The sequence below is a fragment of the Cloeon dipterum genome, chromosome 2 (assembly GCF_949628265.1).
Source record: "Cloeon dipterum chromosome 2, ieCloDipt1.1, whole genome shotgun sequence".
NCBI lineage: Eukaryota > Metazoa > Arthropoda > Insecta > Ephemeroptera > Baetidae > Cloeon > Cloeon dipterum.
In genome coordinates, this window is record NC_088787.1 from 35,617,023 (window position 1) to 35,632,097 (window position 15,075).

Consider the following 15,075-nt stretch of genomic DNA (forward strand, 5'->3'; position numbering starts at 1 on the left):
CCTTAATTCTTTTGTCCTTAAGAAATCCTCTTCTATCGTTCATGGCAGAACCAATTTAAATTTGCAGAACTGCAAAAAATAAATTTTAGCTAATGAAGGTAAAAAAAGGAAACTTAAAAACATTTTGTTTTTTAATTTAAAAGTCGTCTTTCGCACCAATTGAGGCCACAGACAGATTCTGGACCAGAAGTTTGGATAAGAAATATCCTATAGTTGGAAATATAAAAGATTAAGCTAGAAAAATATAAATATTAAAATGTGCAAGGTTTTCAAAATAATTTTAAATATTTTAACACGTTTTATGCTGCTCGACTCTAAAACATGGGAGGAAAATTAGAAAAAAAAACAATGAGGAGGAAAAATCTCAAACAGTTATACAATTATATATATCTGCCAACATTTTCATGGCCAAATCTCGGGTTTTAGCCTTAAAAATGTATCTGTGAGATGCTCTTAAAATATGTATCATGCATACAACGCATCATGCGGACATCCCTGAGAGCATCCCGAAATAAAAAGAGACAGGAGAGAAAAAAAAACACAATTTATTTTAAAGAAAAACTCAATGTCAAAGTTGTTTCCGCAACACAGCGATCGAGAGACAGGAGAGATATTTTATTTCGTCATGCCGCCTCCTTTGGTCTGCGATTTACTCTTAAGGTCAGTGACTTGTGCGATCTACTGTGAAAATTAAACGGTCAAGGGGAAATAAATAGTTCTAACAAGTTCCTACAAATGATATAGTAATTTTAAGGAAAATTTTGAATTGAATCAGCGAAGAACTTCAAAAAATTAAACAAAAGCAAAAAAGTGCGCACGCACGTGCTTGCTCCTCGTGCCGCGAAGCGAGAAGCCCACCAGAGTCGTATGTGGTGCGAGTGTTGTGCTGTTGCGGCTTTTGCAATTTCCATATCAATTATATTTCACTCACAACCAGCGCGAGAAGAGAAAACTCCACTGACCGCTCCACCTGTGAATCCCGAAATATGATTTTTTATTAGTATAGTAGACTATTTATGAATTTCGAGGCTTTTCCTTTGCATGGGATTTTCTCTCTCTTCTGAATTTATATTTTAAATATAATAAAGTAGTTAAATCCCGTATTTATAAAATTGCTAATTTTCTCATACATGTTTGGAAATCAATTATTTCTTCCAGACTGCAGCAAACAAGTTATTCATGAAATTATAGCTGCTGTTTGAAGTCGTCTCGCGGGCAGTCGGTGGCGACGGGGATTTTTTTTTTGGAAAATTCTTCGAAATAATCAATAGATCGTAACTTAATTTAACGTCGAACCATCCTTACGCAGTTCGGTCACCTTACAAATGGAAATTTTAAATAGAGAAATGTTTTTGCAGATTGTGTTATACTAAAAACCTGAAGCTTATGCAACTGGCGACGCAAATACGCTCAGCGGAACAGTCTGTGATCCAAAATAATTCGAAAAATGGTTCAGATATTAATGTTGAAGGTTTCATATTTATATTAAAAAATATGGTTATAATGCTTACATCTAACCAAGGACGCGTAATTCCTTCATAATTTATACGTTTGTAATTGGGCTTATCTATTTCATTTATTGTAAAAAATTACAAAAATTGTTTTCAGTCACTCAGTATTCATTTATCGCCCGAAATAGTCGAAATTGATGTCAGGGGAGAATTCCACAATCCAATCGATGTAATAAGCCACGTCAGAGAACAAGGGAAAAGCGTCAGGATCGCACACTTCGGCTTCTTCGCCATTAATTTTGACTTTTTTTGATTTGGCAAAGCTGACAATGCCTCTAATGAACCACCTTCCGTCTTTTTCCAGTGAGAGGCTGCTGCCACTGTCCCCGTTGCACACGGTTGTGCCTAATGTAAACAGAAAAATAAATAAAAACATTAATTTTAACAATAAAAAAAATTACGTACCGTTTGTATAACCGGCGCAAAAATTGTCTCCAGGCTTCAAACGCGCTCCGTAATATTTCCTCAGACTATGGTAGCACTCCAAGTGTGACCTTATCGTTATTTCAGCCTCTTGGAGCGTCGCAGGGTGAGAGTAATCCTTAAAATACCCGTAGCCAGCCACCTATATTTGCACACCACGATTTCAAAGACGGATTTATTTTATTTTAGATTTTGAACCAACCAAAGCGGCTCTTCCGGCGACGGCGTCAAGATTGGTGTCTTCGTTCCACAGACAAATCGGGTGTACGTGTTCAGTCAGTTCAAATGCTTTTTCGAAAATCATGAGACCAACGTCGTAGTGGAACTTCCCTCTCGAGTACTTTGGATGAATTTTCAGCCTGCTGGGCTATGAGAGCCGATAAAAAATTAAATTTTACGTACTTAAAAAAAATAGACTGTTACTGTTTTAATCTGAATGTCAGTAGAATTCCACAGAGTCTTGTTATACATCCCAATAGTGACTTCAAAGTCCTCAGCTCTTTGTCCTTCGATACAGTGCGCGGCTGAAAACAGAGGCAAAAATTCATCCAATGCTATATTAAATTAAGTAACACAAAAGTCAAAATTCAATTTTAGACCATATTTTTTTACTTTCAGCATAGGTCGATTTTATTATGCGATTTTTAGATCCCGAATAAGCCGCAACGTCGATAGATCCAGTTAAATCATCCTTAAAACGAAGCAAATGTTATTAATATGTTTCAGCGTCAGGAAAAGTATTTTTATTTGCTCAATATTTGTCCGAAATAATTTTAAATCAGTTTCCGGTCAGAAAATTACATTTCACATAATGTTTAATGACGTTGGCGCACAAAGCTAACAAAGAGATTATTTTGCTATATTTTATGTAATTTGTACGTGTTTCAATATATGATCAAATTTAATCCGATATTTTTTTGCAATTTGGAAGAAGAATAAAAATTAAATCCACTACTGCTACCTCATTTTTTTTGCTCTGTTTATCCCTGTCCGAGGACCAGAGGACCGGGAAGGGCGCTTACTGCACTAGCACGAATGCTGAATTCCGAGTGCGAATAACACCGCGAACGGATAACATGGGCGCACCAGGTCGCACAGGGACCCAGCCCACTCAAGGGCCACTTGCCTCCGCACCGAGGACTGCATTGAAACGCTAGACATTCGTCCCGTGAAGCCAAATCACGCATGCTGGAAAGGTGCAAAGCAGCCCGTTGAGCAATTTGAGCAATTCGAGTCACTTAAACTAACCACTTTTTGCCATCTCTGACGCATTGGGTAGCCAGTATTATTAGATCTCCGAACTGCTCAAATACCTCACATTGCTTTTGACACTCCTGAGAGTGCCTTAACAATGCGAGCCAACGGGCTGGTTAAAGTTATTTTTTCTCACTACCAATTTTTATTTGCCAGGGGGTATAGTAATTAATCAAAAATGCGTTTCTGGGCAGAATTTAAATTAATTTCCAATAATTCTGTGATATATTCAAACAGGAAAATTCAAAAGCGGTTGAAGAGCTAAGCGAAAACAACTCTCTCACTATTGGCACAAGAAAAAATTATAATAATTACCTGTTAAAACCACCTTTTTCGATATGAGACTTCCACCGCACGAGAAACCAGTGCTGCTCTCGACTGCGGCATGCCATGGGTGTGCGCCGCGTCGGGCTCTGCGTCCGGCCAATATCAACTGGTGCGACCTGATGTCTTCAACCTCGTCTCCTGTCTCCCGTTTGCTCCTGGCGGCTGTTGTTTTCCGTCCACAATTTGAGAAACTCAGGTTGTCAGAACTCCTAAAAGCTTTTTGACGCAATTTCGGCGATTAGGATTTTGGATAATTGCAATTTTTACAGCTATTCCGGATTCAATCCAGCTACATTTAAAATTTTGGAGTACAAAGATATATTGATTCTTTTCTGGACTTCTGACGCTGCTGAATTTGGCTATCAGCATGTCAAACGAAATATTTTTAGCTCAAGTATGCACACACTAGCACTGAAATTTAATTTTGACAGTGCTAATCGATTCCTAAAGATTTGGCAGCTGAATCAGCCGAAAAATAACAAGCATTTTGGTAGTTTTTGGCCTGAACCTATGTTAAGAATGTCACAAGAACACCATCGACCAATCAGAGAAGGGATGAACCACTCATCCCTTCTCTGATTGGCCGTTTTTTGTGGCACTTTATGCTGATTTCCGAAAATTTTCTATTTTTTTGCGGTGTGGACCTGCGGAATTTTCCTAATTTTCAAATTCTGGTATTAGTTTGATCATACCTCTGATTGATTTCACAGATGGGACGGGGGATAAAACTGACATGTCATTCGAGTTCCACACGATGGATTCGATGTAGGGTAGAATATCGATATATGCTACATACGCGGAATTGTTGTAAACGAAAGAATAATGAACTGATATGCCTCTAATGAAGTGCCTTCCTCGGTAGTAATTCACGAGGAAAAAGTTACCTATAAAAGTAAAAATGGAGTCTTGTTTAAAAATTAGCAAATTTTAAATGAGATTATCACCTAGAAAGTGCTCCTGACGCAAGCACAAGAACCGGGTTTGAAGAAAGAGCTGGGAAACTTCTACTTGCTTACTTAACTTCACGAGACATCTATCATAGGACAAGAATTCTCCTGGCCAAAAATTTGGAAGTAAAAATAAAAAAAAATATGATAGTTTTCTACCTACCGTAAGGTTTAGATTCGATATTAGATATATACGATGTTTGATTTATATCACGAAGCTAAATGAATTGTTTTAATATCAAATTAAATTGAGTCAGAAAACATACAAATCCCGTCGACCACGAAATGTACTTTGATTGAGGATCCTCTACCAAGTCCATTTGATTGCCGCGGTTGAACAAACAAATTGGAGATATGTTGTCAGGCATCTTCTTTGTTTTTAAAATGTACATCGGATATTTGTACGCTCGTTCTTTCAAGAGATCGCTGTTCATCAAAATCACATCTCTCACCTGTGATTCCGAGAATGAAGAGCACAATTTATTTATTTCAAAGAATGTAATCTTTCACCTCAATTTTACTTCCAGTGCATTTTTCAACGTTGTAATTATTCTTTTGCATGCAATCATTGATGTAAACCGATACATTTCTGAAATCATCTGTCTGCAAATCGCATGCGTCTATTTCCAAACAAATACAACAAACTGTAATTTCTTTAATACAAGCAATGTAATTTTAGTTACACGTGAGAACAGTCCTATGGGATATAATTGCTCCAAAGCAAATATTCAATTTTCCAGGATGTAAGATTGCTATTTCAACTATCCAATCTCTTTCCCCATGAACGCCACAGTTCTCAGTACTCAAATTCTCTCCATCGGTGAAGTCTGTCAATTTGTACAATCGCAAAGAGTTCTAGTGTATCAAAAATTGTTGATATACTTACACGGTGCTGGGATGCGATCCTTCTCGGCCAGAGCGACGCAAACTGCAAAGCCTAGGAGAAGAAGCGAAAATGCGCTTTTCAGCGTCATTTTCTCTGCTCCTTTGACAGTGTCGCGAAGCGAGCTGGGCCTTTATACATCCCACGACTCTGACCATGAAAATAAACTTGATGTACCCAAACACTCTTGTGACTTGACCTCGATCACCTTTTTGTACTCATTTGATATTTTAGCGTATGAGTTTATAAAAAAATTAAGTACAAGCCAATTTGCTAAATTTAAATTGGGCTATTTTTCGCTATTTTTAAGACACGTATCCATTTCGATGCGTCGCAGTCTTTCAAAATCGGTGGCAGGACGTTCCAGGGCTTGCATTCCCTGCATGTAAGAAAAGGCGCTTCGCCCGAGAGCGGTTCTCGCCAGGGGCGGCTGGAGGCGGGGATGTACCCTGGTGTCGCCTCGCGGGGCGCGCCCCTGAATGCGCTGATTCTCGCTCTCGCGTCGCACCTTTGGAAAAAGACGAGGTCGGTTGTGCCGCAGGTGCATGTCAAATGGCATATCACGTTCTGCAGCCTCGGCTCTGGCAGTATTTTCCAATAAACAAAATTCATCACGCTGTTTTGCACTCTGCTTAATTTGTTGATTTTTCTCTTGCGTCGTCGGGTGCCAGGCTGGAAGTCAATATCGCATAAAAAAGACCCAGTCCCATTTTTTCAGTCGGAAGCTGAGAATTATCTTTCAGAGAGTGAGCAAAATCAGACAGCTAGACGATCACTGATAACGAGCCGGCCTATTTTCTTCTCACCCGAGCCTCCTATTATGATTCATTCAGTGAAACCAGACTGTGTTTTGATGTGAAGAGAGCGGCTTATCAGCACGCTGACGGATGCTCTCGCTGCTGTTATCGCCAGAGAAGAAATGATTTGCTATTGGCCTATTAAAAAAACCGCATGCTACTATATTTAAGCCACTTTTCATTGATTTAAAAGTAATATTTGTTGATTACGGCTCTTGACCTCTAATTTCTGCAATTGCAAAATAAAATATATTAATTGTCAATATTTTATCTCGCACAAGCTAATTTGTGCGATTGAACTGGCAGCCGGCTAGTCTGAGTCTGTCATCAGCTTTATTTGATATTGCTTCGCATTTTAGACGGTATTAACAGATACATAGGAGTTATAAAAAGATGCGAATTAATAAATAATTCATGCACGGAGCTGGGATATAGTTTTGCGGCGCAAATTGCGAGGCTGAGAAGGACGGAAAGTCCAAGGCTCATCTTGATTTCTTCTCCGGACGCGATGGACCGGGGCTGCTACTCATCTGTAGCCCACAGGCGCTCCTCAGTTTATACATATATGTGTGCAGATTGGTCTCTAAAAAGCGTCGAGAAACTTTCAGCTCTCTCAAATAAATGTGGAAAAAATGACTAAATCAAGAATTTATTTGAGAAACGTTTTTATATTCATTCAAAGTGATTTGTTTTGAAAAATTTTCAATTTTAACATCCCAATTTTCGGCACATTTTTGTTTATTTAGAAATTAAGTCAACTTTACTTAAATTAATTGTACAAAATTAACGCGTAATTTTGCCTATTTTACTGGGTATTAGAGCACCTGAATAATTTTCGATAATTTATATACATAATTATTTTAATAAGTTAAAAATGGTATTAAAATTTCACATGGGGACCTTAATAAATAAATAATCTAGTTAATGATATTATGCGACACGCACGAGGAAAAATTCGATCTTAAATCCGTGTCTGTTTTTCTCGGTGAGGCGAGGTTTAAAGTTCAATTATTGTGAGAGTCAAATCCCTGCGCCGACACTGATGCCTTATTGACCTTGCTGTTGTTGAGCTTATTCTCGTTATTTATATAGCCAGAGAAAATCATCTGGTGCTTGTGTGCAGATGAACACGTACTCACTCAACATAAGAGTGTTTATGATTTAACACAATTTTTAAACCCTTTATTAAATGAGCATTTGGAAGACTCTGGATAGTCGAAAGGAAGCGACTAAACCTGCAAAACCACGTTGAATCAGTCTTCAGGGGGTGGGGGTTACCTGAGGAAAGTCGGTGGCGGTTGAGGGTGGAAAATCTTTGCCATGTAGTATCGCCAAATGCGCTTAAAAGTGCAAAAAAAGCACCAAAATCACGCCTCTGAGGTGATCTCAGGTCGGGGTACCCTGAAAAAGGTCGTTAGCGTATTGCCCGTGAAAGCCGAGCCTAAGATCAATCTGATGAGGGGTCGTGGTCGAGGATAGCACGAGTAGTCGAAATTTGCGGAAGATAAAACCATCGCGATGGTCGGCTTGAAATCCCCCCCCCCCAAAAAAAAACGATTTTTAATTTTTCTTTGGGCTCCAAAAATCTCAAATTTGGTATGCAGACGCCATCTGCATTCTTCGTTGGGTGGAATAGGTGGCCAATCCTTATGGGTCAACGTTTCGAAAAGATCGCCAATTTTCAATTTCCCGTGTGATTTACTGGGAACGTTTAAAAATCACGTGTTTTAATCTTCAAAATCTCTCTTGTAAAAATACTTTTGTAGGATCGGGTTATAATTGGATTGGTCTCAAAAGATTGCCAGATAAATTGCGGGTCAATTAATTATGAGGTTTGCTCGAAACGTGAAATATGGCCTCCGCCGAGTGCGCGAGTTTATATCCCCCACCACGCAAAATATCCACCACCTCACAGGCCACACCCACCGATTTAAAATTCTAAAAATCCCACAAAATGATCTTCATTCGATACCTTGCTCACTCAGATGGCATATGCGATTAAAATGTGGGTCACGGTGCACAAAAATCGGAAAATTTTTACGTTTTTGAAAAATTCGCCGAATCAAATTCGCTGTATTTCGAAAAACAGTCCGATTTTGCAAAACCACACACGGGTGGACACGCACTACTGACAATGAGGCGCATCGTCTGGAACACCAATCACCGCCCACTTGCTCTCGGAGCCCAGGCCTAGCCCTAAAACAAAAGTTTTGAAAGGTCACAAACCGGGTTTTTTACCTTTAAAAATACATAGCTCGCCTCCTATGGGTCGGACGGTAAAGAAACTAATGTTCACCGTAAAAAAATTATATGTATGTTGTGCCACATCAACACCCCCGCCAACCCTCACCACTCCCAAACCAAAAAATCGGCGCAAAAAGTGACGTTCTTCTGATTTATTTTCTATCAATTCTCCTACGGGTCTGAGGGTGGTTTTGACCGTCTGGCACTGCGTTCGGCACCGCCCCGCGTCGACTTGCCGGGTTTCAAGCCGATCCATGTGGATTTGGCGATTTTTCACCCAGAATTTTAGGGAAGCGATTCACTCGGAGGCGCACAACTCGTGCTAGGTCACCGGCTCGGCACTTTCAAAAAAATGAGTACGAATCAAATAAATTAAAACTATTTTAACCTAGCTAAAAACTGTCTAAAATTTCCAAAGCATCATCTAAAAAGAGGACAATTTCCTAAATCCGACGACTTTATCACAGCCCTACTCACGAATGTGTGGCATCAGCTGTGTGCCGCTGCTTTGAAGGTCAAGCGTCAGCCGTATCTCATTTTTTGGTGGTTCGCGCGTCTCGCTATCATTTAAACGCAAAAGTTGAGAAATTTGGCAATTTGCGCTGCTCCGGCGTCTAGCAGGTTGCATGCTTGCGGAATTTTGACATCCAAAACAAAAATACAAGACCGAGATTGTATTTGAAGAAAATTGCTTTTCAAATTTTGTAGACAAATGATAATTGGTTCCCTTCAGCAATTAAAATAGTTTAAATCAACTGATTCATATTATTCCAAATTATATTTTAATTAAAAATCTTTACTTTTCTTTTAAAATCCTTTATTTTTATAAACAAACTGTTACACTTTAAAAGAATTGCAGCTTTTCATACTACACATCAAGAGTCGATAATTATTCACAAAAAAATCCTTTTTAAAACAAATAATTAAGAGATAAAGATATGAATCGCCGCTGTTCTCATCACAGTGGGAAGCAGAGACTCAGAGAGAGGCCAAAAGAAGTCATCGCAATTCATCTGCTGGTTCTCTTGTGTCCAGCGAGACCTGCTTTAATTCAGAAAATCAAGTTTGCTCTCTTATGAAACGTTGACTTCAAAAAAGTCATGGACGGAAGCGAAAATCAACGCCGCACGAGTGTGCAACTTGCCCGTTATGCAGTTTGGCTTTAACGCCAGGCAGGTTGCATCACGGAACTATTTTTTACAAGCAGTATGATGTTCATTCCTATCCTCTCAGAACATTCAAGACCACTGCCAATGTACTCATCTTTGATTAAAGAAAAAACAACGCATTATTAGAAACTTTGCGGCTCAAAGAATATGTTCAAAATATAGAAAAAATGAATTTAAATTTTAAAAAGACAGTAGGTAATTTTTACAGTTTTTCCCCTTCATGAGGCTTCGATTGGAAAAATTTGACAATAAATATATGTACATAGGGATAAACGCATCAATTCCGGCTGTTTCAGTATAGATCAAGTAATTGTTTATGATAAATATTTTTGGAATTATTGAGATTTGCAGCGAGCAGCGCGTGAAGTGAAGAAAAGACTCTGTGATTGGTTCGCTCGCCGCTCCGCGGCCTTCGCGTAAATAGAGCAGCTCTGCTCGAGTCCGCCGCACTCTCTCGGCTGCCTCTCCCGCGGAGAGCCGCTCGCGCCTGCCGTCTGCGGCAAAGTGGCATATTGGTGGCCGCAGAGTGAATTCAAATGCTTCCAGTGACTGGCAGGAAGGCCAGAAAGACGCAAATAATGGCTTAAAATTGAGTGATTACGATTGTTTTTTATGAGACAATGTGGAAAAAGCAATATTTTAATTAGATTTCGCCACGAACATTCGTGAAAAGAAAGCTTTCAGTTACTCCTGAAAGAATTCATTTTGAGATTTGCTTGGATTCTGGGAAGAAGCGATTTAATATAATAAAAATAGAAGCTATAAAATGTGTTTTTGTACAAGCTTTGTGCCGTCTTTCAAGCAATTTTCCCCTTCATTATGCTAAGATTTGGCACGCAGAAAATGACAACAATTATTAACAATAAACGTTCAAATTTCATTTGTTTTATTTAGGATCAATGAATTGTTTGTATACTAAAAAAAATGATTTTGGAATTTGGAGCGAGCGGCGCATGAAGTGAAGAAACGACTCTGTCTCTGTGATTGGTCCGCTCGACGCTCCCCGGGCACCACGTAAATAGAGCTGCTATGCTCGCGTCCGCTTCACTCTCTCGCCCACTTCTCCCGCGGAAAGCCGCTCGCGCCCGCCGTCTGCGGCACAAAAAGCAGCGGCTATTTAAGTGACATAATATTGGCGACCGCACAATGAATTCTATTAGTGCTTCCAGTGACTAGGAGGAAGGAGGTTGAATGATTTTTATTAGTTTTTTTGAAAAATGTAGAAAATGTATTTTAATTTAATACATCTAATAAAATTTTTAATTAGATTTCGCCACAAGCATTTATGAAAAGAAAGCTAAAAGAATTCGTTTTGGGATTTCTTTTAAAGGACTTCTAGAATGAAGCGATTCAATATAACAATAAAAGCTTTAAAATTTGTTTTTTTTTTCAAATTTTGTGCCAACTTTTAAGCAATTTTGTCCCCTTCATTGTGCTAAGATTGTCATATCAAATGACAGCAATTATTAACGATAAACTCACAAATTCCAGCCGTTTTAGTATGCATCAATGAATTGTATCTGCTAAATATTTTTGTGAATTATTTGGAGAGAGCAGCGCGTGAAGAAACGACTCTGTGATTGGTCCGCTTGTCGCTCCGCGGCCAACGCGTAAATAGAGCAGCGCTGCTCGATTCCGCGACACTCTCTCGCCTGACGCCTGCCACACGCGCCCGCCGACTGCGGCACAAAAAGCCGGCCGCGACTTGCTGGCCGACCAAACGCCGACCGGTCACAGACATGACCTTTCCCTTCTTTAAAAAAATACAATAAAGATGCTCAAGAAAAGCGATGCCGCATTTATAGATCTTTATTGTTAAAAAGGATCCGTGCTGCAAAATTCTGTAAAATCTTTTTAACCTTTTAATGAATTATTTGAATCGTCTTTTGTTCTGAACAATGATTATGTGTTAAATTTGGTTGTAAATCAAATTTCGGCGCTCATTTTTATTATTGTCAACGTGGTAATCAAACCAGAGACATAACGATTAAATGAAATTTATTGCATACATTGCCAAATCACTTAATTCAAGAATTTTTTTATATTTCTTTAAAATTAGACTCAATTTATGAATGAAATGTCCGGTGTGTTATCAACAATCCAGTCCATGTAAGTTGCAACGTCGGTAAACAATGAGTAGTAATATGGATGACACACTCGTGTGTCATTGTCTTTGATCCTTACAGTTGTCGATTTTCCAAAGCTGACAATGCCTCGGATGAACCACCGGCCGATCCTTTTCAGAGAGAGGCTGCCTCCACTGTCCCCGTTGCACGTGGTTGTTCCTATGCAAATTTAAAATTTTATTAAATTACCAGGGTTTTAAAGTCTATATATATTTACCGTTCAAATAGCCGGCACAAAAATTGTCTCCTGGCCATAGATTTTTTCCAAAGAAATTCCGGTCGCTCGTCAGGTAGCAGTCTTTATGTGATTTTATAGGCAGCTGCGCCTCTTGAAGAATGTCGGGAACAGAGTAGTTAGCAGCATATCCAAATCCAACCACCTGTCAACCGTAAAACATTGTTAATTTGTGGCAGAAAAAATTAAGCGCAAATAATCTACCACAGCGTATTTTCCAGCGACGCGGTCCAAACTGGAGTCCTCGTTCCACAAACAAATGGGATGGACCTTATCAGTAATTTCAAACGGCTCATCAAAGATCATCAAACCGATATCATAATGAAAATTTGAATTGTAGTCAGGGTGCACAATCACTCTGCTGGGCTAAATAATTGCTAAATATTAGGTGAGAGCACTAAATTTCCAGAATTTGCATTACAATTTTATTTTGCTCTCCAGGACTTTCCTTCATCATACTATAGATCCCAATAGTAACTTCTACTACATCCGTTGCTTTTGTTCCGTAAATGCAATGCGCAGCTAAGAGAAAATTAATTAGTTCTCAAAGATCTTTTCTTAATGAATCGCATCACCAGTCAAAACTGCTCTAGGCGAGATCAGCGTGCCACCACATTTTGACGATGTCGAGTTTGATTTTTCTATGTAGATGAAAGCATGCCACGGGTGCCTGTTTTCCTCAGCGTCAGTCCCACTTAATATATGGTCAACGGGTGTGTCATCAAGGTCTCGTTTGGTTCTTCTTGTGCGCCGTTTTATTCCACAGTTGGGGAAACTGTGCTTCTCATCTGGTGTTTTAAACCCTATTTGTAGCGATGAAAATTAGTACTTCGCTTATTATGGTGCTAATTTAATTACGTCTTCCTGGAATTGACTGCGGGGTGGAATGAAGAGCAGAAATATCTCCAGTGCTACTTGCAATTTCGTAAATGTAGGGCAGTATGTCGATGTAAAAATTTCCAGGTCCAAATTTTGTTCCTCTCAAAAAATATCTTCCCTTGTACAAATTTACCAATATGTTACCTGTGTGCAGTATTAATAAAACTATTACATAATTGACAATGTACGTTCAACACTTACTTGAACCTTGAACGTGATCTTTCAAACAGAGAATATTTTTAGTGGGAATTTGTTGCGCCTTCACTATCTCCAGCTGATTTTCTGTCAGATTTTTTAGGCAATCGCTTTGGCCCGTAACTCTCTCTGCAAATTTGACCAACACCCGATGACCTCAATGTCCTCTCATATCAAGTTATCAATTTTTAATTTAAAAGTTGTTTGTTCACGCTCAGAAATTGTAATGGGATTTTCATCAAAAATAATATTTTAGATAATTAGCAGTGCTTTCCCTATAGAATATTGTAAAATCAACTCACTTTTTGTCCAGTCTGTATAACCTCCACTCTGCATAGTCAAAATTCAGACCAGCAAAAATGACTCTAATAAATACTTACCAACCAAAGTTTCCATTCAAAATAGGGCGACTTTCGCTGAAGTTTCAAGTCAATTACGTTGTCGCGATTAAATAAACAAAGAGGAGTTACTTGACTGGGCATTTTCTCTGTTATTAGAACTGTATAATGTACAAATTGGGCTGTCGAATTCAAACCAATGTCAATCACTTTTTGTACCTGAAAAATATTTCTTCTGTTAATATATTTTTAATTATATAGTGCAAAATGGAGGCCAGATTCTAGCGACGAGGAGGTTTGGCGTAGGCTGGGGTAGCGCTTTTGGGACGCGTGCAATTCATAATGTGCCACAAAGGCTATAGTTCTCGGCATTATTGTGATAGTATTTTTATTAAATAATCGTAGAAAAATTACTTTCATGGAATTCTTGATGCATTCTTCTTCGTAAGATAGCCAACAGTTTCCGAAAAAGACCCGTAAATCACCTACACTTGATTTCGAGAAAGGGAGCGTTTCTGAAATTAATTAATAAAATTCCCTTTGTTAAAATTAATAAGGGAAATGGCACATTTTACCTCTCATTAGAACAGTTTTTTTAGAAATAGCTATTCCTGGGCAAGGACTACCATAACCAGAGGCTATCTTTCTAACTGACACGGCCCATTGGTTCAGAGTTGTTTCGTTTGCACAGTCCTTGATACTTAAGTTTTCATCCTCATCAAAATCTGTGAAAATATATTGCACATTAATTGCGTTTTTCCTCGAAAGATTTGACATGATCTGGAATTTTAAATTTTTGTTTGAGCATATATATGCCATCCTGAATTTTGGTAAGTTGTTACGGTGCTATAATAGAGCACAGCAGAGTTATGATTGAGTGTCACTGTCACCTGCATAACGTTTCTCAGATTATTTTGCGCACCAACATCAACGAAAGTTACAATTTATTATTGTACTGATTATACCGATGGCTAATCCCACAAAAAAGAAGATATGGAAGGCTAAAAAGTTGAAAAACTGTGGCACGCTCTTCAACCGTACAGAAGATGTTTCAGCCCTTACTACAAATTTTTTAAATTTTTAGCCTTCCGGCCTGACTGTTCGCTTGCGGGAATCAGTATAAATAAATTTATCCCGCATATTATGGTTTACCTTTTTATTTAAGAATTAAACTGGCCACGAGGTAAACAAAAAAAAAATAAGAAATGCTTACACGGAGCCGGGATGTAGTCCTCGCTTTGAGTGGTTTGTGCGGCGCAAAGTGCAAGGCTGAGAAGGACAAGAAGTCCGAGCCTCATCTTGATTTCTTCTCTGGACGCGATGGACCAGGGCTGCTGCTCGTCTGTGGCACTCAGCGCTCCTCAGTTTATATAGCATGTGTGCAGATTGACCTCTAAAAAGCGTCATGAAGACCTTCAGCACTCGCAAATAATTGTGCGGAAGAAACGACTAAATCAAAAGTTTATTTGAGAAAGTTCAGAGTTGGCTTTATTGTTCCTAATTATTTTAATTTTCATATCCCAACTTCAGCACATAGTTGTTTATTTACAATTCAGACAGACCTAAAGTATTTTGTCAAAATTAACACGCAATAGGCCTATTTTACTGATGGGGATTAGAGCTCCTTCAGTAATTTTTGATAATTTATATACATAATTTTTCTCACTCGTTAAAAAAAATGGTATTAAAACTTCACATGGAGACCTTAATAAAGAAAAAATATTGTCAAAGATATAATACGACTCAC

General features: G+C 38.6%; 2 protein-coding genes across 2 annotated transcripts; both read right to left on the reverse strand.

Annotated features, from left to right (window-relative positions):
- Positions 1-1,557: 1,557 nt before the first annotated feature.
- LOC135936041 (transmembrane protease serine 11D-like) lies at positions 1,558-5,460 on the reverse strand. Its single transcript, XM_065478723.1, has 12 exons — positions 5,349-5,460; positions 5,146-5,289; positions 4,973-5,082; positions 4,729-4,914; positions 4,626-4,680; positions 4,460-4,570; positions 4,208-4,399; positions 3,504-3,731; positions 2,358-2,458; positions 2,137-2,301; positions 1,917-2,076; positions 1,558-1,856 (listed from the first exon to the last, which is right to left on the reverse strand). The coding sequence occupies exons 1-12, from the start codon at positions 5,434-5,436 to the stop codon at positions 1,624-1,626; spliced, it is 1,773 nt and encodes a 590-aa protein (XP_065334795.1). The 5' UTR covers positions 5,437-5,460; the 3' UTR covers positions 1,558-1,623.
- Positions 5,461-11,536: 6,076 nt separating this feature from the next.
- Positions 11,537-14,626, reverse strand: LOC135937591 (CLIP domain-containing serine protease B4-like). Its single transcript, XM_065480750.1, has 9 exons — positions 14,542-14,626; positions 13,904-14,053; positions 12,997-13,146; positions 12,775-12,939; positions 12,492-12,719; positions 12,338-12,438; positions 12,121-12,282; positions 11,899-12,061; positions 11,537-11,840 (listed from the first exon to the last, which is right to left on the reverse strand). Exons 1-9 carry the CDS (start codon positions 14,624-14,626, stop codon positions 11,617-11,619), a joined length of 1,428 nt encoding a protein of 475 aa, XP_065336822.1. The 3' UTR covers positions 11,537-11,616.
- Between the last annotated feature and the right edge of the window lie 449 nt (positions 14,627-15,075).

Bases quoted from the DNA above. Each gene is read 5' to 3' on its own strand.
- LOC135936041 (XM_065478723.1), bottom strand. From the start codon at position 5,436: ATGACGCTGAAAAGCGCATTTTCGCTTCTTCTCCTAGGCTTTGCAGTT. The intron at 4,915-4,972 runs GTGAAAGATTAC...TCGGAATCACAG, and splicing joins GCACTGGAAGTAAAATTGAG to GTGAGAGATGTGATTTTGAT. The intron at 2,302-2,357 runs GTAACAGTCTAT...CGGCTCTCATAG, and splicing joins CTGACATTCAGATTAAAACA to CCCAGCAGGCTGAAAATTCA.
- LOC135937591 (XM_065480750.1), bottom strand. From the start codon at position 14,626: ATGAGGCTCGGACTTCTTGTCCTTCTCAGCCTTGCACTTTGCGCCGCA. The intron at 12,940-12,996 runs GTAAGTGTTGAA...TACTGCACACAG, and splicing joins AGATCACGTTCAAGGTTCAA to GTAACATATTGGTAAATTTG. The intron at 12,439-12,491 runs GTGATGCGATTC...ATTTTCTCTTAG, and splicing joins GCCTAGAGCAGTTTTGACTG to CTGCGCATTGCATTTACGGA.